Source organism: Acinonyx jubatus, chromosome B1 (assembly GCF_027475565.1).
Source record: "Acinonyx jubatus isolate Ajub_Pintada_27869175 chromosome B1, VMU_Ajub_asm_v1.0, whole genome shotgun sequence".
NCBI classification, from domain to species: domain Eukaryota; kingdom Metazoa; phylum Chordata; class Mammalia; order Carnivora; family Felidae; genus Acinonyx; species Acinonyx jubatus.
The window spans coordinates 156,275,253-156,300,212 of NC_069382.1; the positions used below are offsets into that span (position 1 = coordinate 156,275,253).

The following is a 24,960-nucleotide window of genomic DNA, read 5'->3' on the forward strand; positions in this document are numbered from 1 at the left end:
TAGCTGATTTCACTTAGTATAATGTCCTCAAGGTTTGTCCATGTTGTAGTATGTAGCAGGTTAATTTCACTCACTATTAAAGTGTAAATACAAGACTTTTAAGGCGGGGCGGGGGGGAAGTCCCTTATATCTTCTATGGGCTGTTTAAGGTTACAAATGCTCACAGTTAAGGCTTATGTTTTAGAGATCCTGGGGTGATAGAAGTTCTGATTCTTTATTATGTAGTGATGAAGTAAGATAAAAGATTCTAAGATAGCAGGCACAAATGACATGTTAAAAATAGTCCTTGGGGATACAGGAGTACTGATGCATAGGGGCACTTGTACCCCAATGTTTATAGCAGCACTCTCAACAATAGCCAAATTATGGAAAGAGCCTAAATGTCCATCAACTGATGAATGGCTAAAGAAATTGTGGTTTATATACACAATGGAGTACTACATGGCAATGAGAAAGAATGAAATATGGCCCATGTAGCAACATGGATGGAGAGTGTGATGCTAAGTGAAATAAGCCATACAGAGAAAGACAGATACCATATGGTTTCACTCTTATGTGGATCCTGAGAAACTTAACAGAAACCCATGGGGGAGGGGAAGGAAAAAAAAAAAGAGGTTAGAGTGGAAGGGAGCCAAAGCATAAGAGACCTTAAAAACTGAGAATAAACTGAGGGTTGATGGGGGGTGGGAGGGAGGGGAGGGTGGGTGATGGGTATTGAGGAGGGCACCTTTTGGGATGAGCACTGGGTGTTGTATGGAAACCAATTTGACAATAAACTTCATATATTGAAAAAAAAAATAGTCCTTGGAGGGAGGGGCACTTGGGTGGCTCAGTCGGTTCAGTGTCCAACTCTTGGTTTTGGCACAGGTCATGATCTCACAGTTCATGAGTTTGAGCCCCACATCAGGCTCTGCATTGACCATGCATAGGCTGCTTGGGATTCTCCCTTTCTCCCTCTGCCCCTCCTGCTTGCTATAAATAGATAGATAGATAGATGATAGATAGATAGATAGATAGATAAATTTATCTACCTCAAGCCCCATCCACATCAGGCTTTGTGCTAATGGTATGGAGTCTGTTTGGGATTCTGTCTCTCCTCTCTTCCCCTTCCCCACTTGTGCGCCCTCTCCCTTCCACCCTCCCTCCCTCTCTCTCAAAAAAAAAAAAAAAAAAAAAAAAAGAATAGTCCTTGGAAATAGATATCATAATCGCTGTGGTCATATCTTTGGGATTGAGCAGTAGTGGCCCCAAATCAATAAATGTCCATCCATGAGGACTCTGTAGGTGGGATTTTTTTCCCCTAGCCCATGGTGAGAGGACTTTATAACAAAAACAAAACAAACACATTCTCCAAAAAGGATTATGATTAATTAAGGAACAACTCTAGTTGATGATAAAGTTCAAAGATATTGTATTAGTTTCTAATTGCTACATAATAAATCGGTCCAAAACTTAGCAGCCTAAAACAACAATGAGTATTTATTATCTCACACATTTTCTGTGGGTCACAGATTTGGGACTGGCTTTATCCAGGTAGTTCTGGCTTGGGATCTCTCATGAGGTTGTAGTCAAGAGGTCAGGTGAGCACTGCAGTCATCTGAAGATTAGGGTTGGAAGGATGTGTTTCCACATTGGCTCATTCTCATGACTGTAGTTACGAGGACTTGGTTCCTTATCACATGGACCTCTCCACTGCACCGCTTGAGCATCCTAACAACATGTCAGCTGGCTTCTCCCAAGAAAAAGCATGATGGAAGCTGCTATGCCTTTAATGACCTAGTCTTAGGAGTCACACTTTGTCACTTCTACTGCATTGTATTTACTACAAGTCCAGCCCATAGTCAAGGGGAGCAGAATTAGGCTCTGCCTAGAAAGGGAGGGAGGATTTGATATGGAGATGGGAAGACCCATGCAGTAGGAAGGATAAATAGGGCCTGGACTGGATATTCTAGTGATGCTGTAAGACAGAGAGACAGAATTGGACACAAACTCACATCCGTGGTTGACGTGGGGTGGGTGTGGGGCGGAAAGAACCAGGGGAACAACCGACTAGCCAGACTAGAGAAGTGATACAGGTAAGGGCAGTGGCTTTGACCAGGGAACAAAGGTGGATGCTCTGGGCCAGCCCAGGAGCTCAGCACTCCTGGAAGGAAGAAGTACTTAATTCCAATCAGGCTTTTGTTTGCTGTTGCTGAAACTGAACAGTGCAGTGCCTTCAGGCCCTCTGCTGCTCTAAAGATGTTTCTTCTGCTTGGCAAGGAGCTGGCTCAGAACCCAGATTCCACAGTTCTGTGAACTAAGACAAGGGCTTTGCCTCTGGAATTGCCCCTTTGTACATGTCCGTCTGTTGGCATTATCAGCGCTTAAGAGTGAGCTCTTTTCTGTTTTCACTGGGAGTTAGATTCTGGGGTGGTCTCTGTGTTTTTTCCAAAGCCCCTTTCCAAAACTTAACTTTTGTTTACTTAAAATAAAAGTTGCCTAAATTGCCTTCCTAACCTCCATTGACCGAGTTTATTTGTCTTGAGGGATGAATCAGAGTTTCGAACTCCTGTCTTTGGCCCCCCTCTCTTGGCAGAGGACACAGGAAGATAGCTTTTGTTTATGTGTGCACTCAGGGAGGATTTTTTTTCTTTGTTTTTCTGTCTCAGTCATAGCTCGGGGGTGAGCCAGCACCTGGGACCTTGACGATCCTCCATGCGTGAGCTGCGGCCACTTGGGGAGTTCTACCCAGTAGTACCATTTGTGATGTTCCCAAATTCCAGAGCAGCCTGCGGTTTTCCAAACTCACGGCTCAGGGAAATTGGGGGGGTTACTTTCCTGAAGCCAGCTTATCTTATTTTTCCATGTTCTACTCATGCAAATTAGAAGTATTCCCACAACCAAACTGTGCTGCCCATCTGCCTAAGAAATGTAGCTGTGGATACTTAATGGCTTTGCTCACCACCTTTCTGATCTCTCAGCTTCACACTGTTTAATGGTGGCCAGCTGATGGAGAACAGATCCTGGTTTTTCTCAGTGAATAATAAAGTGCAGGAAGCTATAGTTCTAGTTTTGTTGCTGCCAGCTTCCAGTAATGAGTTTAGGCAAATGTCTAACACCACCACCCCCAACCTTACCTGTAAAATGAGGATCTGGACAGGGGCGTCTGGGTGGCTCAGTGTGTTAGGCGTACGACTTCGTTTCAGGTCATGATCTCGGAGTTCGTGGGTTCGAGCCCTGTGTCGAGCTCTGTGCTGACAGCTCAGAGCCTGGAGCCAGCTTCGGATTCTGTGTCTCCCTCCCTCCCCCCCTCTCTCTGTGCCCCTCCTCTGCTCTTGCTCTGTCTCTCAAAAACAAACGTTTAAATAAATAAGGATCTGGACAAGATGGATCTGGGCTCTTATAAGTCTACAGTCCACTGCCTATATGATAATTTAAGAGGATGAAAGTATTAATAGAAAAGGATTTATTTATTATAAGAGATGAATGTTAGTACTCCTATCCCACTAGAAAGGGAAGGGCGTGTCTCTCAACTGGAATTTTTCCTCTTCGTGTGGAATCACCAATTCTTCCATGTTTGGAAACAGATTTTTAAGTTGACCTTTTCACTTCAAACCTGATATAAATATCTTAAACATCCTTGGATAACTGGGGCTTATGCTTTGCTGGTTTTTTTTTTTTTTTAATCCGTCTTTTCCAATGGAATAATATTGGTCAACCTGGAATTGCACTTTTGCACTTTGAAGTATTTATCCCATTTCCACTCTAGTTTCTCATCAAAAGTCTAACCAGTGACCCCTGATTTTTAAATCTTGTAAATTGACTAATAAGGCAGCATTTTGCTATGGAGTCAGCCTTTATCTTCTGACTTCTGGGTTTTATCTAAGCTTTTAAATGAGCTTGCTACTTTTTTATAGATTTTTAACATATGATCTATGTTAGTGTAAGGGTAAAAATACAGAATCAGCAATTTGGGCCATTTGATTGCTCTGTTAGGTAGCTCAGTCAGGAACAAAAGAAAGGCATACCTAAACATTGACCTGTTTGTACCTATGAACAGTTAAGGACCAACTTTTAAGTAGTCCACGCTTAACAAAATCTCTGCATTTTAATCTTTCTCAAATGCTAAAGCATGCCCTGTACAAACTCTGGAATAGGAGTAGTTATACCTGACTAGCCACCCCCCCCAAATATTTTTAATATTCAATAGCACAAAGAAAGCCATTTTCCCTAAACTCATGCTATTTAAACCTTCACATGAAAATACTACACCTGGTGTGTAATTTGGCAGAGGCATTGTTTCACTCAACTACTCAGCAGTGTATTGATCATCTACTCAGTGCTAGACAGTGAGACACAGAAAAGAAATAGAGTAAACTGGCAGGTCCTTACCAGCACTGAGCCCACAATCTGATGGGCTATGCAGACATAATTAAAATGCCTTATGAAAATGATAGGATAAGGGTAAATATAGAGAGCCATGTAAGAACCAGAAAGGAGGCCTCATTCTAAATCAGGGGTGAGGGGTGAAGAGGAGTTGAGGGAGATGAGAAAGGAAGGGTCAAGGAAAATTTGTTAAATAGAAAGATAGCTGAGTGGTGCCTGGGTGGGAGTCAGTTAAGCATCTGACTCTCGATTTTTGACTCAGGCCATGATCTCATGGTTCATGGGATCAAGCTCCGTGCTGTCAGCACAGAGCCTGCTTGGGATTCATTCTCTCTCTCTCTCTCTCTCTCTCTCTCTCTCTTTCTCTTTCTTAAACATAAAAAATTTTTTTTAAAAAAAAGCTGAGACCCAAAGGATATCTAGGAGTTAACCAAGCAAACGTAGGGAGGAGTGGGAAATGAGGGGTTGGGGGAGGGAAGATTGTTCCAGAAAAAGGAATGACGTGCAAAGATTAGCAGAGAGCAGGACATTTGAGGAACACAAGAAGTTCTTTATGGTTGGAGCTCAGAGTTCCAGAGGGATATGGCAAGAAATGAGGCTGGGAAGATACTCAGGGCCAGATCTGATTTATTCTGGATTTTATAGTTTAGTAAATGTATTCATTTAGGGCCCTTATCCCCCTTCTGGCAGTTAAAAAGTTTTTCTCAAGATGAAGATGTAAATCTAAAACCTATCCCAGAGAGACAACATTTTCACTAAGACAGGGATTGCTTATCTCTGCTCAGGAATGTTTACTAAGTGTTAACATTGACTTTTAAAGTTGTCATAGGATTTCTGCATATATAAGGTATTTTCTAAGAATATGGCATCTTCTTAATGATTTGTAAGACAAAACATGAAGTATATTTTCTAATACTGATTGTCACATTAAACAGTTATTGAAACCATTAAAATACAGTCAAAATGGCTAGAGTTTCCAGACTCTCTTACTCCAAGATATGGGTAGGACTCCAATCATATAGTCACGGTAGGGTTAATATCTGCCCAGCATTCAGCATAAGGAGGATAATTGTCACCTATCTAGGGTTGTAAGTCCACTACCCAGAACCAGTCAGATAACACCTCTGAAGTATTTCAGGCCAGAGTGTGAATGGTGAGCCATTGCCTCTCTTTAGGATTCTAGCAATTGTGTGACCTTTTCTCCAAAATATATTAATGTTTGTATTCTGTTGTTTGCCTTTTCGTCATCATAACTTGTAGACATAACTAATCTCCTTGGTTGACATTGAAAACCTCTGCAATCTAGTCTGGCCTTTACCTCTCAAAGTTTCTTTTCCTTCTCTCCAAACATTTGACACCCCCCCCACACACACAACAAAAGAAAGCAAGATGGAACATGTCGGTCATGGTGGATTATGGAAAGAGCCTAGGGAAACCACTGGGTTTGGACTCAGAAAAACTGGATTCACATCCTGGCCACACTACTCTCAATCTGGGCAACTTTGCACAAGCCACTTAACTTTACTGAATCTCAACTTTTGTATCTGTGAAATGACTCACTTAGCTCACAAGATTGTTGGGAAAATCAAAATGAAGTTAATAGATAGAAAAGCACTTTGTGTGGTATAAAGCCCGATACCATTATCAATTATTATTTTTCCTCCGAGTGACGTTTCATTTCTTTGAGCATGCTAATCCCTTTGCCTGCCATCTCCTCGCCCACCCCACCCACCACCTTTAACTTTTGAAAGCCCCTTGCCTCTTCCATGAATTCAGTTCTGACCTATTCAGTTACAATACCTTTTATATTTACATCTAGATCATAGGACCAGTTACACCAGTCCTATGCTATAAATTACAATACAAGCATATTGTAATTGCTTATCTACTTGCCTACTTGTCTACACTTTCTGTATTGTAAACCCCTATCAGGCAGGAGTCCAACCCAACCCATCTTTCTATCCCTCACGTCACCAGCACAAAATTTAGTGCATGGAGGGCCTGAATTAATTAATCCACTCCATGTTTTTACCTGCTTAGTGCCATGCAGTGCTGAAATTTGATTTAGTTAATATCATTGTGGATTGTTCTCACCTTTCATGCCATTTTCCATAGGGATTTTCCCTTATTGAATAAATTCAACTAAGCAATAGAAGTTAGTGTTCTAATTACAGGGATGGATATTGAAGTTGATGATTAGATGACATTTTTCTTTTGAATATTACCTAATTATCAGAAATTAAACCTCTTGCCAGCCTAATCTTAACGTCTGATGATCAGTGTATTCCAGAAAGATCTGTTCTTTTAAACATCTTCCGAGTGTGTTAGATGACATTGGGAAAGCTATGTAGTACTGACACTACAAAATATTTGTGGACTTGTTATTATTTGTGTGTAGGTTAAAATGCTGCTTGCTCATTAAAAAAAAAAAGAAAAAAAAAATTGGAACTGAGTGGATTTAATCTCTCTCCAATCCAGGGATCATGGCCCTCAGTTTTCACAGGCCAAGCTCACATGGGTGGATATGTGGGTGGAAATATCGAGACAAGTTGCATGTTCAGCCAGCATTATACTTGTCCTAGGGGTCTTGTTCTTATTTATTTGAGTCTACTTTGAGTTTTCTTCTCTTCAAGCATCGGTTTCACTGACTGACAGGCTCAAAAACCATAATCTTTTCCCATGGACTCGATGAGCCTGGATTACTTTTCTGTCCCCTCCCCGTTGTTCCCAAGCAGAACAAGCATGAACCCCCTTGTGAACAGGCATCATCTTTGAAGACTCCAGCTTCCTGAAGAGGTCACACATTTTGCTGGAGACATTTCCCAAGAATGGATCCAAAAGACAAGGACTGAGGGGGCATAAACTACAACTTTTACGTCAATTTCAGGAAGATCGAGGACATTTTCTTCCCCAAGTTTATAAAGAATGAGTTTTCCTACTTTTATGTATGGTTGCTCTGAAGAGGTGCCAGATCTGCGATCCCAGCTGCTCAGTGAGGAAATTATTTTCCTTCACTTAAACAAAAGAGTAAGATCTCCGTGGCTGGAGCTGATGGTGGCTCTAGAAGGAACACCTGGGGAGGAAAAGGATGGTTCTGGGGGTGAGGCTTTCCCCCCAGTGCTCATCTCCCCTTAGGATACTTTGCATGTGGTTGTTCCCAGTCTCCTCACTTTAAAAACTCACCCTACTATTGAAACCATGAAAACTCCCCTTGTTTTTTCCTGCGTCATAAAAAGAATGAATTTAGGGAAAATAAAACATGAAAAACAAAACAAAACACGGCACCACTAATTACAGAAAAATAATCCCTACCTAAAAGTGCTAAAGTAAAGATGTCTGATCCTATAACAACTGGTAAGAGCAGCAAAGAGCATCCTCATGTCCCGTGAATCCCTTCTTCTGGAGCAATTATTCCTCTGTGCACTGGCATAGCTTTGCTTTACCTGCTTCCTGTATGTCTTAGCTCATAGCCACCCAGATGGGCTCCAGATTGTCCTCCACCCAATAAGCGCAAGCATGATTTGCTTCACTAATGAAAAATACAATATCCTTATTCAAAGTTCTCCAGCTCCTACCAGATAGGTCCTCCTACCACGAGATAAGCAAGATACACCCATTTCTCTGATTTTCAGAGTAGTGTTGTTTGGCACTTCTGAGCCTCATTGAACAATCTAGCTCATCCAGATAGTCCACTGCAATCCACATCTAGCACCTTCTATGATGTGAATTTCCTGTCCACACTCAGAATGTCTTGTCCTTGTGCTGGAACACCCAGTCTGTTCACAGTGATTTATAAAGCAAGTACACAGTGGCACACCTAACAAGTACCCAGGACACATCAGAATTAGCCCACAGGGTAGGAGGGGTGTTTCTGTTCTAGTTTAAGCCTTAGGGACAGCACTAGAAAATGTAGAACTTGGGAGAAGAAAGGCTAAATCCTATGAGGAAGCTGGGAGGAAATCTGAGAACACTCAGTAAAGCAGATATAAACAAAGGCTGAGGCTTGGGATAAATAGCTGAGAGCTTTCAAGTCTCTGGACATCACAGAGGAGTACAGAAAATAACCAGAGGGCACAGTGAAAGGGAATAACACTGAGAAAGAACAGGGGGAGCTCTTTTCGTGGGCGGCTGATTAACGTCTGGGGTTGTCGGCCAAGGAGGCAACTGTAACCATGAGTTCTAAGTGAGAAGGAGGCTGGGGCCCGAAGGGCAAAAACCTCACCAAGTAAAAATGCCAGACGCAGGCCCAGCACGCCCTGTGCTCTGTTCCTCGGCAGCCTGAAGGGGCCATTTTCTCACAGGTCCCTGTACCCTGCTCCTGGCCCCTGCAAACCAAGGTGAATGTGTCTTAACAGAGGCAGTCTGCCCCGAAATGAGCAAAGGGAAAAGGCCCTGATTTACTGGGATTTTTTAAGTAGGACGCACAGACTTGGGGCACAGAGTCCCCCTGCCTGCGCATTGCCAGGGAAGGGTAGGAATTAGGAGGCAGCAGAGGTGCAGGGCAGGGCTGAGGACCAACTGCTTTATTTTAGGAAAATGACAGAGAACTGCTAAGACTCAGGACAACTCACAGCTTAAAACTCAGACACTGCGCATCACCCCACCCCCACTCATATGGCTGGAGCAATAGTAATAGCAACAATACAGTGTCACTACTATCCGGTTTCTGTGCCCTTCACCAGAGCCGGCTCCCCAGAGATTTCCCTCTTCTCCTTGAACACTTGCAACTCCCTGGGGTCCTTGGCCTCTCCTTGAAGAGGCTTGGAAGCATTTTGTCCTCAAATCTGTCCTCCCCGCCTCCTCTCCTACTTCCCTCCTTCCTGTCTCCCTTATCATCTGAGTGTCTCACGCTCTGAAGCTGTGTTGTAATGGAGTGGTTCTGCCGAGAGTTTTTTTTTAAATACCAGTGCCAGACCCCACGCCCAGACCAACGAGCAACTCTGGGAGTGAGGCCCAGGCGTGGGCATGAACTGTTCCCAGGGGCATGCAGTGTGCAGCCAGGGTTGGCAACCACCGGGTAAGATGCTGCAAGATGGAATCCTTCTTAGAAGCCGGTTCCCGGGTAGCTGGAGCTCACCCCATTGGCTCTGTGTGTCTGGCTGCTGCTTATTTGTGTAGACGCCCCTCTGTGAGATCTTTTCCAACCTGTGTCACCTCTGGAGACTGACCAAGTCTACACTTTCTGATAACCCCTAGTCTGAAAGACTGACCCTGTGCTGGCCTGACCATTCCCACAGGCTGCTTCTGGAGTTTTCAGCCTGGCCTGAGGGATTTGCTGGGGTTTCTACAGTGTCAACCTCTGAGGGCTTCTCTAATGTCTGGGTTCAAGAGTATCTGTGTCTTTGGGACAGACCAGACTGTAGCCCTTGTTAACAAACAGGGCCTGTTGACAGAGACGAAGCTTTGAGGGTGGGCGACCTCCAGGCTCTGAAAGATTTTCCCTTACAACTTGATTCAGGAAACATTTCCTGATGCCTGACCATGCCAGGCACTGAGTACATATGAAGAGAAAGGGGAGTGGGCAGGGACTCAAAGATGAAACTTCTTGGGGGAACTGTCTAGGTTTCTAGGAATCCCAGAATCAGGTGGCAAGAAGTGCCCTTTTGTGGAAACTTCCCCACCCAATTCTGTGCTTATGGAATAGGAACAAGTAACCAAAATTTTTCTATGTTGGATTTAAGATGAGTCATAGTCCAGACAGGACAGGCCCATGAAATGTAGAAAAAAAAAAAAAAAAGTATTTCCAAGGGTACGTTAAGATACACCCACATGACTAGGGAGTTTCCCTTCATAATGGCATCCCATATAAAGTCAGTTCTTCCATATACTCAAACCAAATAAAAATCTAGCCTGCTAATTTAATTTGTATGGACATCAGTCATTCTGGTAGTGTGATGGGAGTTTAGGTATTTCAACTTCCATGCGAGCCCTGCTGAATAAATGAACTCCTCCCTTGGCACTGTTGCTGACACAGACCCAGGTGAGCTCATCTACCACGTGGCTGCCACAGGGATCACTCCACCTTACACATCTGAACCTTTCATGGATTTACTTTGCCTAACGCAGGGTTCATTCAAAGGTGACCCCAGACCACATGTGCCAGAATCACCTGTGGGTGGCAGTTACTCCTTGGGGTCAGACTCTTGGTCTGTACCCCACTTCTCGTGCTAGACCCAAGTTAGGGGAAAAGAACAAGAAAATATTGTCAAAATAAGAGATTTGTTTGTAACCAACAGATTGTAAGAAGAAGCTTTCTGCTTATGTTCCATGGTCAGACTTACAGTAAAAATTTTGAGATGCCGCAAGATTCACAGTCATAAGATGAGATGTGAATACTATGATATCTACTACAGTTTTTAAAAAAAGTAGACGAGGGTGGGTCAGTCGGTCAAGCATCTGACTTTTGGCTTCAGCTCAGGTCGTGATCTCATGGTTTGTGGGTTTGAGCCCTGAGTCGGGCTCTATGCTGACAGCTGAGAGCCTGCTCCGGATTCTCTGTCTCTGCCCCTCCCCCACTTGTGCCCATACTCTCTCTCTCTCTCAAAATAAATAAACTTAAAAAACTTATTTTTAATAGAAAAAATAGACTAATACACTCTAGGAAGATTCTCAGCGTCAAATATTGGAGTCAAAATGGGGTGTCTCATTAAAGCCCAGAGGTAACTAGGAGTCAGGAAATGTAACTCACAGGACTGGAGTACACCATCACCAGGGTTCTGTCATTGGACAGTCTGCTTTCGGACGACTGCCCCTACAAATGAATGGCTCATGGCTGGCTAAGCAGCACCTTAGCTGTCTCCTGCTCTGCCTTGGGCAGGGTGGGGATGGTCAGGTGGTCAGTGAGCTGAGATCCCTCAGAGAAGCTGCCCCTGGGCCGGAGAGCCAAAGCTGCCTTCCTTCTATACGAGGGGCCCCCCGCTAACCTTCCCAGGGCTAAAATGTAAGCTAGACAATATTTGCCTTGGCACCACTGGTCCCCGCAGTCTGTATCTGTTACTCTCTTTCCTATAGGGTTCAAACCTCAGTGCCCAGATGGTACCTCACATTCAGCAAATTTAAACACAAATCCATTTTTTACACCTTCTCCAATCCAGTGCCTTCCTCAAGCATCCTGCTCCTGCTCATGATGTAGCAGCCTCCTCTTACCCAGCCCCACAACTTTGGACTCAGCGCCCACTTCCCACATCCAGGCGATTACTGGATGGCATTTGTTTTCCTGAATACTCTCTCCAGTCTGCCACTGTCTTATCTGTTCTTAGCCCCCTACTCCTGCTGCAAAGGCCTTCAGAATCATGTCCTGAAATGCTACCTGCATCATGCCTGCCCAGCATTCAGGAGGCACATTCGGCCATAAAGCCCCACCTCCTGCACCTTCTACTGTGCCCCACCCCTGATCTCCAATCCTCTCCTTTTATGCAACGCTCTCAGGGAGCCAGACTGGTGTGCTCACTGTTCTGCCCACAGGCAACTGTTTTCCTGCCTCCACACCTCTGCTCAGGCAAGTCCCTAAAGGTGAACACTTCCTTGTCAGAAGGCCTATTTCTGAACTTCAGGGGCTACTCAGACGCCATCTCCTTTCCCTAACCACCCCAAGTCCAAGTAGTGTGTTGTCTCCATTCTCTGAATAAACAATTTTTATCAACTCCAGTCATAAAGAATTTACTTTGAAACAAAAGCAAGAGTTAGTACTGTTTACCCCATGCCCCAGGTACCGTGCTGATTACTGTATCTTGATTGCGCTCTCTGATACTCTCATGATTTCTATATTGTTACCCCATTTCACAGATGAACAAACTGAGAGAAGTTAAGTAACTTGTGCAGTGTCACATTACTCAGAAGTGGTAGAATTGCTCATCCAGGGTCTGTGCTCCAAACTCACTGTATAGTCTGTTACCTCTCCAGCATTTTGTTCTTAGTCTAAACTGGTAACCTTCCCCCATTGTATCCCAATAGATCATGTTTGGAGGAAAGGAAGCAATTCTTCTACACTTTTGCCCCCAGCAGTGTTTGACAGGGCCCCATCAGCATAAACTATTGGGTCTTCATTCAGACTAAAGAGTAAATGACTAACAGTAGCTACCATAACCAGATGACTTTGCCTTAAACTAAAACCCTGAAATTAAACCTGTTTCATGCTGTTTGCAATTTAGTCCTTTTTCCTCCTGCCCTTGCTGTCCTCCTCTGATGCTTTTGAGATTGTGTGCTAGATTCCCATATCAAGCTTCAGCTGCTACATCATGCCACCTCTGGAAGTTCCCAAAATGACTTGCCTTGGCAGATGACTCTGCTCTTTAATTAGCCATAAAGCTACTGCTTCCCCTTATTTAATATCAGGAAGTTTTCACATGTTTCATCCCCTTCCCCCTCTTGGCCATAGGGCCTTCCTACTATTCTTTTCCCAGTTTGTACTTTTGTTTGGTGCTTTTCCCTTTGAGTGTTATCATAATCCCATCTGGGGAATTTTGCCAAGGTGTCTGAACTCTATCTCCATATGTGGTATCACAGTTCTTTCTTAAACCCTCCTTTTTTGGTATAAGTGCACATACTGTGTATGAACTATTCCAAGACTCAGCATCCTTAAGAGTCCAGATGAGTGTGGTTTGCAAATCTACCATAACTTAGAGAAGTCTTTATACTCAGCTGTCTTAGCCATGTTGATAAGTACTCAGTGAGAGCTATAATGTTAATCATATAGCCCAACATGATACAGAGACCCTGTTTTTCATATGAGGATGATTGCAGATGCTTTCCCTCACAGCAGACCTACTCTCCTTGTTTGGATTTGCGTGACTAATATACACAAATTAATTTGCATCCCCTGATCATATACAAACAGGTTAATGAGTGGGCAGTAGCCAAGAAACATGGCTTAGGGCAAGAGAAAGTCAAGTAGAGGATTAAAGAAAATCTTGATAAATGATCTGCTAGCCGGTAAATAATAGGTGGTTCTGGCATCAGTTTGGTTAGGTTGTGTTGGCAGTGTGTACACTGGTATGTTTTCAAGACCATGGCCATCTACTCAATCCCATATGACTGATCACATTATGTTCTGAATTTACTGCTGCCCTTTACCCACTGCATATAATCCGAGCTGTCCCTCCTTCCAGTGAACACAAAGAACACCTGATTCTGGAGTTTCTGGCTCAGTTCTGACTCCATTAGGGCACTGGCATCTTCAATTAGCCCTGCTGGGGAAAGCATTAGAGAACAATGATGCACCAAGCTGTGAGGCACTGTGAACCCAACAAGATTTCAGAGAAAAAATAAGTGGGAACTATACCCATACAAAAATGCCAAAGCGGGGGGGGTCACACTTTAGCCTTGGAGCTTCAAATAAAGGATAGGGAGGGCATCCCAAGTTGGCTAGCACATCATCACAAGTATAATTTCTGGAAGTGGTAATGAGCATGTAATGGTGGATGAACATGATTGCTAAGAGCAGAGATTGAGTTTGGGTAGAAGTAAAAAAGAACATATTTGTAGGGTGAAAACAAAAGAGATGAGGGAAATGAAGAAAGCAATGAAGCAAAAAACAAAAACAAAAAAAAATGTGTGGTTGAATGTGATATCAACAAAAGAAGACAGAAACTGACTTTGGGGGGAATTTAACTTTTGACTGTTTTCCAGACTCAGTGGAATATATTCAGATTCAACACATGACTTCTCCTAACATCTTCTATGTAGCTCTTTCAGATTAAAAAATTGGCTAACTAAGTAATATCTGATACCTTTATAAGCTCTATTTTATTCATCACTGGGAGAATGAACCTTGTTATGAGTCACATACATTGCATTAAGGTAGGGGAGGAGAACACTGAACTGGTTCATGGGGCATGAGAGCTCCAGAGCCAAGTGTTCTGTCCCCAAGATTGCTTTGTTTTGTGTGTGTGTGTCTTTTTAATAGGAACATGGTAAGGACATCTCAGGTCGTGTTGGAGGAGTGTTTTGTGCTCTGTAAGAGACTAGGAAATTGTTCACAGACTTCTTTTACATTATCCTCATGCTTTTTATAGGATAAGAAATTTTAACTCTCTTCTCTCTACTGCATCTTCATGTAAAATCAGCTCAAATGCGTTGTTGATCAAATTAAAGATTCTGTTTCAGGATCTTCTCCTTAGGACATTTGTGTGTTTGGTAAAAACTGCCATTCTTAGCCTCTTCTGACTCAAATGAAATATTCCAAATTTAAATCCATCCATCCACCATTCTTCCTTTTTTGTATTTTTCATGATTTCTCAGAACTCAGCTCTTTCTAGGTTATAATTGAGTATTCCTAAAATAATCTGATAATTTGTGGGTAATTTGTCTAGAAATTAAAAGAAGCTGAGGAGGAGGATGTAAATCTAGGTGGAAATTGTGTGGGAGACTTCTGACTCCTTCTAGGTACTTTTAAGGTGATACTGATTCATTAAATTGAATTTTAGTTCTTTTCCAAACTCAGTACTTTCTTCTTCCTGGTTATAATTTCATTTAGGATCTGTCTTTCTTCATTTTCTCTCTCTTCTTCTTCTCCTCCACTTCCTCCCTCTTTCCCTTCAAGGAGTGATTAAAGAGAAGAGACCACATAAGGTTACTAGGCAAGAGTTGGGCTCTGTGCTCACAGCTCAGAGCCTGGAGCCTGCTTTGGATTCTGTGTCTCCCTTTCTCTCTGCCTCTCTCCCACTCAATGCTGTATCTCCCTCTCTCTCAAAAATAAATAAACATTTAAAAAAAGAGAGCTTGCATGATAATTGAGATGTGAGAGGTAAGAACGGAAAATGGAGTAGCCTGGTTTGGGCCCAGTCATCTGAGACAAATATGTGTCTCTGAGGTGAGAAAGCCTTGGGGTGGACTCCTCATGCCAGCCACTGGGCAGCCCTTTGGGCGGCTTGGCTCCCGCCTGGGGTTGGCCAGGGCGGGGAAGGGGAGGAGACAGGTGGGGGCATTCAATAATTCTAGGTACAGGATGTTTGCTAGACAGATGTTTGAGCAGCCTGAAGTGCTTACTGGAACAAAGGCAAGGATAAATAAATAATTGAGCCTATCCTGGTGTTGGTCCCTATACATTTAAATATTCTGCAACTTGCTTTAAATGGAATCCAAACACTGAGCATGATTTACACAGTAACGTTGTTACCCTTGGCCCAGCCTTGAGAACTGATTTTGAGCAGAAAGCTCAAAAGCCTGAAAACAAGCTCATAGTGAACTAAAACTTCCTTTACCCTGAAAAACAGAAATAAATTCTGGATCTTCTTTGGACTCTTGGAAAAAAGGCAGAGTGGAAAGAGAAGCTATTTGGTAGAGTCATTTCACTGAGCTTTCTCCTGAGGTAGAACAGAACCTTCAGGAATTGAATTGCATGATAGACCTGCAATTCAAGAGGATTGTTGGCAGTGAAATTGCTTATCGGTAGAATATATGGAATGATGGTTCTTTAGTTCGGAGGAGGGGAGTAAAGTGTTGTTGGATCTGCCATCGTATTAGCCCAAAATGTTTTCACCATCCCTTCACTTCCGTACAAAACCTGTCCACTTGGTGTCCCTATGGGTCACCATTAAGTCTCTTTCTTACTGTTTTTCACAATGTATCATCATCACTCATTTTTCTATAATGCTGCTGTATTCTGCCTTCATCACAAGTTTGTCCACTCTCTCTTCATACTCTGAGGGAATTTCCAGACCAGTGAGTGGCAAAGAACCAGGAGTTTAGTAAGTAGGTGACCCAGTGGGTATCAGCACCGAACAGAGTAAACAGGAAGAATCTGAAACCATGGATTCTTCCAACTCGGGAAGTCAGATTGAAGCCAGCCTGCCTCCACCTACTCCAGGAGGTTGGTTGATATCTTGAGTATTAGTCTAATTGTTCATTGACACTGCAGTGTTCATGACACTGCAAGACACTACATATCAAACTCTGAAGGCCATTCTATAGGTCAGCACTTTCCAGGTTAAATATTGTTTATTAAAGTTTTCATTGTGTTATTGAATCTGCCATTTGTTCAAGGACATATGAAATAGCCAAGGGTTTTTGTAAATGTGGTGCAGCAAACTGGTCCTAATGGCCCCTCTGCTCCTCTGCTCCATCAACTCAGCCGATTCAGTGAGTAATACAGAATTTGTGGATTCTATACATACAGGATATGTAGGATTCTTGAGATAGCCTGGTGGCAGAATTGATGAGATCATTTATGTTCTTCGAACCGTCCGAATATTGACTCAGCCCATTCACCTCATTCCTAATATGTATTTTAGGGTTGGGAGAGAGAAAGAGGAACCCACAGCATGATTTGTCCTAATCTTGAACTGTGTAGCAATGGCTCTGATTCAAAGTATTCCTGGCTTCAGATATTTGGAAAGAATTCTTGCTCTTCCTGAAGTGGAATTCCTTATTCTTCTTGGAATAAGGAGAAGATTGGAGATGGATGGGTATAATCGATCTGCCCTCTATTCAGTATTATAGTTTGAACATTTTTCTAAATTATACCATAGTCATTGGTGCACGGATAGACACATAGACCAAAGGAACAGAATAAAGAATCCAGAAGTAGTCCACACATATACAATGAATGAATTTATCATTACGATTCACTAAGAAAAGGATGGCCTTTTCTTTTTTTTTTTTTTAACATTTATTTATTTTTGACAGAGAGACAGAGCATGAGCAGGGGAGGGGCAGAGAGAGAGGGAGACACAGAATCCAAAACAGGCTCCAGGCTCTGAGCTGTCAGCCCAGAGCCCGACGCGGGGCTCGAACTCACGGACCACGAGATCATGACCTGAGCCGAAGTCGGACGCCCAACCGACTGAGCCACCCAGGTGCCCCAGGATGGGCTTTTCAAGAAATAATGCCAAAGCAGTTGATGTCCTTGCAGGGTGAGGGGGTGTGAACTTTGACCTCTATGTTATAACATCCACAAAAATTAATTCAGGATAGACCACAGACCTAAATGTGAAAGGTAAAACCATAAAGCTTGTAGAAGAAAATGGGAAAACAGGAGAGATCTTTGTGACTTTGGGCTGGGAAAGAAATTCTTTTTAACATGGCACATAAAGTACTAATCATAAAAGGATATGTAATAAATTGGACTATATGAAAACTAAGAGTATCTTAGTTTTAAAATTATGCCATAGGAAGACTTCAGAGCATGTCTTCAAGGTCTGTGACAGAAAATCAGGCTGGAATTCTTCCACGGGCATTCCAGAATGTGCCCCCCTGACAAAGATGGAGGACCCTGCTACTCATTGTGACTCTAAGGAGATGGATGCAAGTTAAGATAAGTGGTTTGTTGCAAGGCTGAGGCTCTGAGACCTCACAATAAAAAACGTCTTCTGTTCCTTGTGTGGTTTTAATACATGAGAGGCAGCTTTGTTCCCAAGCCCCTCCACAATGCTGAACACTGGAGTATTCTTTTCAGAACAATCTCTTGGGATCCCCTGAGCTTTGAGGTCATCCTGACAAGTCTGTGTGTGGGAAGGAGGACAGAGCCACATGGAAGTCCTCAGAGAGGTGAGCGAAAGTAGTTCACATTCCAGCCAGATCCGGTTCTCTGGTCTCCAAGCCCCTGGAGGAAGCCTGAGATGGGGTCGGGCCCAGCCCAGCCCTTTGCGGGGTCCCGTGTTGGTTCAGTCAGACTAGGAAGCATTGGAGACAGAGCCAGAAACATACATAAACACACACTGCCATGCTCCCCACATCCACATTGCAACAGAAAAGCCAAGACCCCAGGCCACGATAGATGCTTCCTCTTCAGACCTAAGATTTAGAGGAGAGGAAGCACAAAATATATTTAGAGCTTTCAAAACTTTGATTGTTTTGCACATTCTTACAAAGGGGGAAAAAATAAAAATACCCCAAGGGATTAGAAAAAAATCAGCATCTAATACTTGAGATGAGTGGGAAAAATCTTCTGTGCTGGAGTCATTTCCTTTCTGTTTCAAGAAATTATTAGCGTGCTGGAAATAGCCTGTTGCAAAAGGGGAGACTTCGTGTCCTTTGAATGCTGATTATGCCAGAAAATTTTCCAGGCCTAGAGGGGAAGTTGTCCCTTTCCCAGGACACTGATGCAAGATGACCCTATAGTTAGACATTTTATTTGGCTGGAGGACCCAAGGAAGTGGAGAGCTGAAATTCAGAGGGGACGATTAACTCATTCATTCAAGAACCGGCAGTGAGCATTGAGGACGGGCCGGCTTTGGTTCTTGAGAAATGTGCTGTCATACCTGGGAAGGGGCCGAGGTGGCAGGGAGGGCAGGCTCCCAGCTCTGCCTCCCTGTTCTGCGGACTGACCTTAATCTCTCTGAAGGTCCCTGTGCCCACAGCCTGGCATTCTTAATTAGCAGAAGTGAAATATTAATTAAGTACAACCCACTAAGAAGCAGGTGTGCGAGCCTCTTCTACAGCAGATGCTGGGGAGCTGCCCCCCACTCCCCAAGGAGCAATAAGCGAGCCCAGCTCTCTCTGTTGGTTTCAAAAGTGTTGCATTTCAGAGCTGGACCAGCAGGTGGGGTTACTTGCATCAGGTCCAGGTGATGTGTAAAGGATTGGAGTCCTGAGACTTTCCTGTGGCATCTTACTTAGGTATTGCTTGGCTGATTGGAGCAGGTATCAGCACTTCTTCCATAAAGGCCCAGATTGTCAATGTTTTAGGCCATACAACCCTGGCCACAATTGCCAGACTCTAGGCATGACTGTGTTCCAATAAATCTTAATTTATAGACACTGACATGTGAAGCTCTTTTAATTTTCACAAATTTTCCCCCCCACCAACCATTTAAAAACACAAAGACCTCTTAGGACCTGTGCAAAATCAAGTGGCAGGCCAGGCTTGGCCCATGGGCCATAGTTTTTGCTGGCCCAAGGATGTCTTTAGGAACAAAAAGGATGTATACCATTGTTGGTGGTCCTGTGTAATTACCGGAGGGGATAGATCTGATACAGAAGCCCTAGAGATGTGTTTCAGAATTGGCGGAGGTGGGGAAGGGGAGATATCACTTAGGCTCTCCCTGTGTGGTCGGCCTCATACCTGTTGAGGCTTTTAGGCAGTGCCTTGACAGGTCCCCCCACTTGCCAATGCCCCTTGCCCAGGAGCTAGACACTTAGAACTCTGGGAAAGAGCTATCTCCTTGGGTGTCCTGGTCACACACAAGAGACCTGTCACTGCTGCTGTTTTATCCACTGCATCCCCCAACTGAGAAGAAAGACCTTTCTACCTTCTCCCTGGATACCCAGGCCGCTTCTGTTCAGAAGTATCTTTGCAGTCTCCAGGGCACACAGCACTCTACATTTTTGTCTTAGATGAAGACAGATCCATCAGGCAGAAGGAAGATCCATTCCTGCCTGATCACTTTGATTTGTCAATCTTAGACCCTAAGCTTCTTAAAACAGGGACTGCCATCTTTTCTGGGTGCTCAGCACCTTTTCAAATATCTTCTTAGATTTTTTTCTTTCATTACCTAAGGAGTGGTTGGGTATTGCCCTCTCCACCAAAAAAATATAGAAATTCTGATAAACAAAAAGGAAAAACATTAAACATTTTGGAACTGAACTTCATTATTTTGGAATATCCCAGATAATGCAAAACTGGTAAATTTATTTTTTTTTATCTTTTAGTATAAAGTGTTTATTTTTTTTTTAATATACAAAATCTATTGTCAATTTGGTTTCCATACAACACCCAGTGCTCATCCCAAAAGATGCCCTCTTCAATGCCCATCACCTACCCTCCCCACCCTCCCACCCCCCATCAACCCTCAGTTCTCAGTTTTTAAGAGTCTCTTATGCTTTGGCTCTCTTCCAATCAAACCTCTTTTTTTTTTCCTTCCCCTCCCCCATGGGTTTCTGTTAAGTTTCTCAGGATCCACATAAGAGTGAAACCATATGGTATCTGTCTTTCTCTGTATGGCTTATTTCACTTAGCATCACACTCTCCAGTTCCATCCACGTTGCTACAAAGGGCCATTTTCATTTTTTCTCATTGCCACGTAGTACTCCGTTGTGTATATAAACCACAATTTCTTTATCTATTCATCAACAACTGGTAAATTTAAACCACTAAACATGATTTGAGGGAGTAGAAAATTTTGTAAATAATAAATTTACGATCATTCATCCTAATGATTTTTGTTATTTAGATGTATGCATTTCCAGAGCAGAGCTTAAAATCATGCTGGTCGCAGGGGGAAACCAGTCTGATCTTTGAAATTTGTCTAGATAATGCACAGAAGGGACAGCCTCATAAACATAATCAAGGACTTACTGGCTAGCATGCTGACTGATGTTAAAGACTGTTTAAAAAGACGGTTTTGGCTTTGTGTCCTCTCTTGTAGGTCCTTCCATTGTGACACCTCCCAAGGACATCTGGAATATCACTGGTGCCCAGGTGTACTTGAGCTGTGAGGTCATCGGAATCCCAACCCCTGTCCTCATCTGGAACAAGGTCAGTGACACAGATTTCAGGAAGACATCCTCGACTGACAGTCTCCCCTCTCACTGTGCAATGATGGCAGTAATCTAAAACCTTTGGCCTCTTCTATTCCCTGCAGCTCCTCAAATGTGGTGAAGCCTTGTGGCCATCTTGCAGACACCTCGCCTGGCTCTGTTGAACAATTTACTGACCTCAAAAATAGTCTCTGCTTTTGTGATCATTGCCTGAGAAGGGAGCCTTAGGAACTAGAAGACTATAATGCTGAACACACTAACCCACCCTCTGAGTGTGTGCATGTGTGAGTGTGAGCATGAGTGTGTGTGTTCCCATCGGAGATAGTATAGCATAGTGGGTAAGGATGTGAGTCTCTTAACCAGGTTGTTGGAGTTCTAAGCCTGGGCTTTCTTAGCCTGAGCAGTATTAACATTTTGAACCAGATGATTCTTTGTTGTGGGGGCTGCCCTGTGCATCATCCCTGACCCCCTATCTACCAAATGCCAATAGCACCCTCCCCGAAGTTGTGGGAAATGTCTCCTGGGGGAAAAATCGCCTAGAATGAGAATGAGTGCTTTAAACCTCAGTTTCCTCCTGTCTGGTGAAGGCAGCATATAATTTGTGTAAAGGTTGCATAGAGTAATGCAGGTAAAATTACTTGGCTTGTTATCAGATACATAGCTAGAATTCAGTTGATGGTAGCTACTGTTCCTGGAAATATATCTCTTCAAGTGGCATTAACTTGTGTAACTGTCTTCACATTTGAAGGACAGCATATTCTCAGCAAGTCTGTAGAAGGCAAAAGAAAATACTCATTTGCCAGATCAAATAATACTTCACAGTTATACTGTACATTATTTTTCATTATGTCCCTTTTTGTGCATTTTGCCTCGGTTAAGCCTCACGACAGCACTATGGAGTAAATATCATCAAACTTGTGCCAACAAAAAGGAAATCTAGTTTAAGTAAAAAGGTATAACCAGATACTCCTTTTTGGCTGGTTTACTTCTCCAGCAAGCCCTAAGGTGGTCTCTCTTGATTATTTTGTTTACTGGTATCTGACCAGAGGATCAACTTCTAGAATTCCAGGCGGATTGTGGCTCCTGTGGTCAGAACTCTTCATGTTGCAAGTTGTAGAAACTCACTTCAAACTACTTTGGGCAAGAAAAAGGGAGGGTGGGGCGCCTGGGTGGCGCAGTCGGTTAAGCGTCCGACTTCAGCCAGGTCACGATCTCGCGGTCCGTGAGTTCAAGCCCCGCGTCAGGCTCTGGGCTGATGGCTCAGAGCCTGGAGCCTGTTTCCGATTCTGTGTCTCCCTCTCTCTCTGCCCCTCCCCCGTTCATGCTCTGTCTCTCTCTGTCCCAAAAATAAATAAACTTTGAAAAAAAAATTAAAAAAAAAAAAAAAAAGAAAAAGGGAGGACAGCCTCTGGGACAGCTAGATCCAGGTACGCAAGTGGTCAGGACTCTTCGCTCTCAGTGTATTGGTCTCATTTTTTTTCTTTTACCTCAGGAAGCTTCCTCCACACCTTAGGCCGCATTGTCACTGGCAGCTCCAAGCTCATGTTATTATCACAGCTTGAAGACTCCAGAGGAAAGAAAGGGCTCCCTCTCTCCCTGCTGCATTGTAAATCCCATTGAAGGACTCAGGCCGGGTCACCTGCTGCCCTCTGGCTCCCCCAGGTGGCCAGAGGGGTGCATCACCCCCCCCCCCCACCACCACCACAAGGGAACCATCCGGTTGGGAGGGAAGGGTGATTCCAAAAAGTGCCTGGGAGTGGGGGTGGGCAGAGACACCACCAGCTACATTACAACTAACTTTTACAGCTGAAACTTCTGTTGAAGAGAATAATAAAATTATACCTCCATAAATTTCTTTTTGGAAGGGGAGCAAGGAGCAAGCAGTGAAGAGCAAAAATGCAGCCAGTGGATGTGCGCCTCCTGACAAAGCTGCTGCTGCTCCTCGTTGCTTATTTGGAGGCTTTGTTCAGAGGGTGGAGAAACAGAGGAACAACTTTTCCAAAGAGTATCCATAAAAAGCTCTCTTGCAGTTCTCTAGGGATTATACAACGAGAGGCCAGGGTGACCCAAGTGTCTGGAGTCTATGACCTTATTGACAAATCTTGGCAGAGAATGATTTCCTCAGTCCTTGCTCTGCCCCACCCCAGCTAACATACATACATACCAGGGGAATAAATCTGCCTTGGAATCTTTTCCTTTAAGCTTTTGGGATAATATGTAGCAGAGCCCACGGGCTTCCCTGAGGATTTGTGGCTGGAGGTGGGGGGCAGAGGAGACTTGCCAGAAACAAGCAAAAACCCAGCTGCCAGGCTCTGCTGAATTTTCTGTACCTTCTTAATGTAATTTGCCACATGCATGACCTAAAGCAATGTTTTTTTAGGCCGTGACCCATCAGTGAGTGTTCAGTTCAATGTTAGGGATCACAACCAGCAGATTCTTTTTTAACTTTTTTCTCTCAGTGTGGTTGCTTGCTTGCTTGCTCTCTTTCTTTTTTCTTTTCTTTTCTTTTCTTTTCTTTTCTTTTCTTTTCTTTTCTTTTCTTTTCTTAATGTGTATTTATTTTTTGAGAGAGAGAGAGAGCACAAGAAAGGGATGGGCAGAGAGAGAGGAAGACACAGAATCTGAAGCAGGCTCCAGGCTCTGAGATGTCAGCACAGAGCCCGATACACAGCTCGAACTCACGAACTGTGAGATCATGACCTGAGCCAAAGTCAGACACTCGGCCAAGACACCCAGGTGCCCCAGATTCTTTAAAAATAAAAAGAAGAACAGAAAATATCTTAAGGCACATCGATCACATTTAGTAGGGGTGTCATTTCATACAACTTTTCTTTTGTATATTCCAGATCCCAATGCAGAATATACTTCTATGGGCCATGTCACCGACACAAAAACTTAAATAGGCCATTTTTTCCCCACTCTCCCTGTAACCAGACTGTTAGGAATACAAGCAAAAAAGGTCACGTTCAAATTCAATTTAAGCATAGAAGTGATTTTTTATTATAAACGAATATTAGAATCTCAGTTGTTAAGCTGAAGTTCAAAGAAGGTAGCATGTCTTTCTTGCTCAAGAATTCTCAGCAAGAGCAGAGCTGACAGAACAAGCCTGCTGCTCTCCAGACACTCAAGTAGTACCTCTTGTGGCTGCCACAGCCCAGTGAACAGTCTGTACTTTTCTGCCCTGTAGTTATCATATGATATTAACAAGCCCCATACTTTTTCACAAACCTCCAGCCTACAAACATTCCAGGAGCAATATTTTGATATGGGGAAATGAACTGAAATAGCCATATTTCAGGCTGAAATAGCCTTAACCCAGGTAAGTCAGAGAGATGGTGCTTACAGAGAAGATAAATCATCTAGAATTCCTTCCAAACACTGGGAGTTTCTGAGACTGAGGCTCTCTATTCATTTCTTTTCCTGCCTTGAGATTTCTCCAGATTTGGGCTTGCAAAACCTAGAATATTTTTTTTAATTAAAAACAGTAAGGGGGTGCCTAGGTGGCTCAGTCAGTTAACTGACTTCGGCTCAGGTCATGCATGGTCTCGCAGTTCATTCTCTGCTGTCAGTGTGGAGCTCGCTTTGGATCCTCTGTCTCCCTCTCTTTGCCTCTCCTCTGCCTCGCACATGTTCCCTCTCTCTCTCTCTCAAAAATAAACATTAAAAAAAATTTTTTTAAATAATAAGTGATAATGGTAATAAGGAGAAGCTCTCCAAAGATGTAAAAAGAGAGTTCAAAATCTCCCTTTTTCCTTCCACTCCCTAAAATAACCAGTGTGAACTGCCCTGGTTTTATCTTTCTATACCCTCACTTGTGCCCATACATACACCCACATATCCTCAGTATATGGAGTGAGGTAGGAATATAGTGAGCATATTACTCTGAAATTTGCTTTTCTCAGTAAATACTTTGTGGGCATCCCTGTAGGTCTGCTTCTCAGCAACTACAAGATATTCCAAGTATGGATCTCCGTAATTACTAAATCATTCCTGTATTGTTTCTGTGGTTTCCAATTTGTGACCACGTTAAATAATGCAACCTTAAACATGAGTCTATATATATCCTATATGTAAGTCCTTCTCCCCGCCCCGATAGGATAGAGTCCCCCCAAAAGATACATGACTAAGTATGTCAAAAGATTTAATGCTAGTGTTAATAGACAATGTCAGATTACTTTC

General features: G+C 43.3%; 1 protein-coding gene across 1 annotated transcript in view; it reads left to right on the forward strand.

The window, feature by feature from the left end:
* Window positions 1-24,960, forward strand: part of IGFBP7 (insulin like growth factor binding protein 7) — a 73,274-nt gene that overhangs the window by 41,494 nt on the left and 6,820 nt on the right. The window contains exon 2 of the mRNA XM_027057374.2: window positions 20,670-20,779. Coding sequence (XP_026913175.1) covers window positions 20,670-20,779 — 110 coding nt within the window. The remainder of the gene's footprint in view (window positions 1-20,669; window positions 20,780-24,960) is intronic.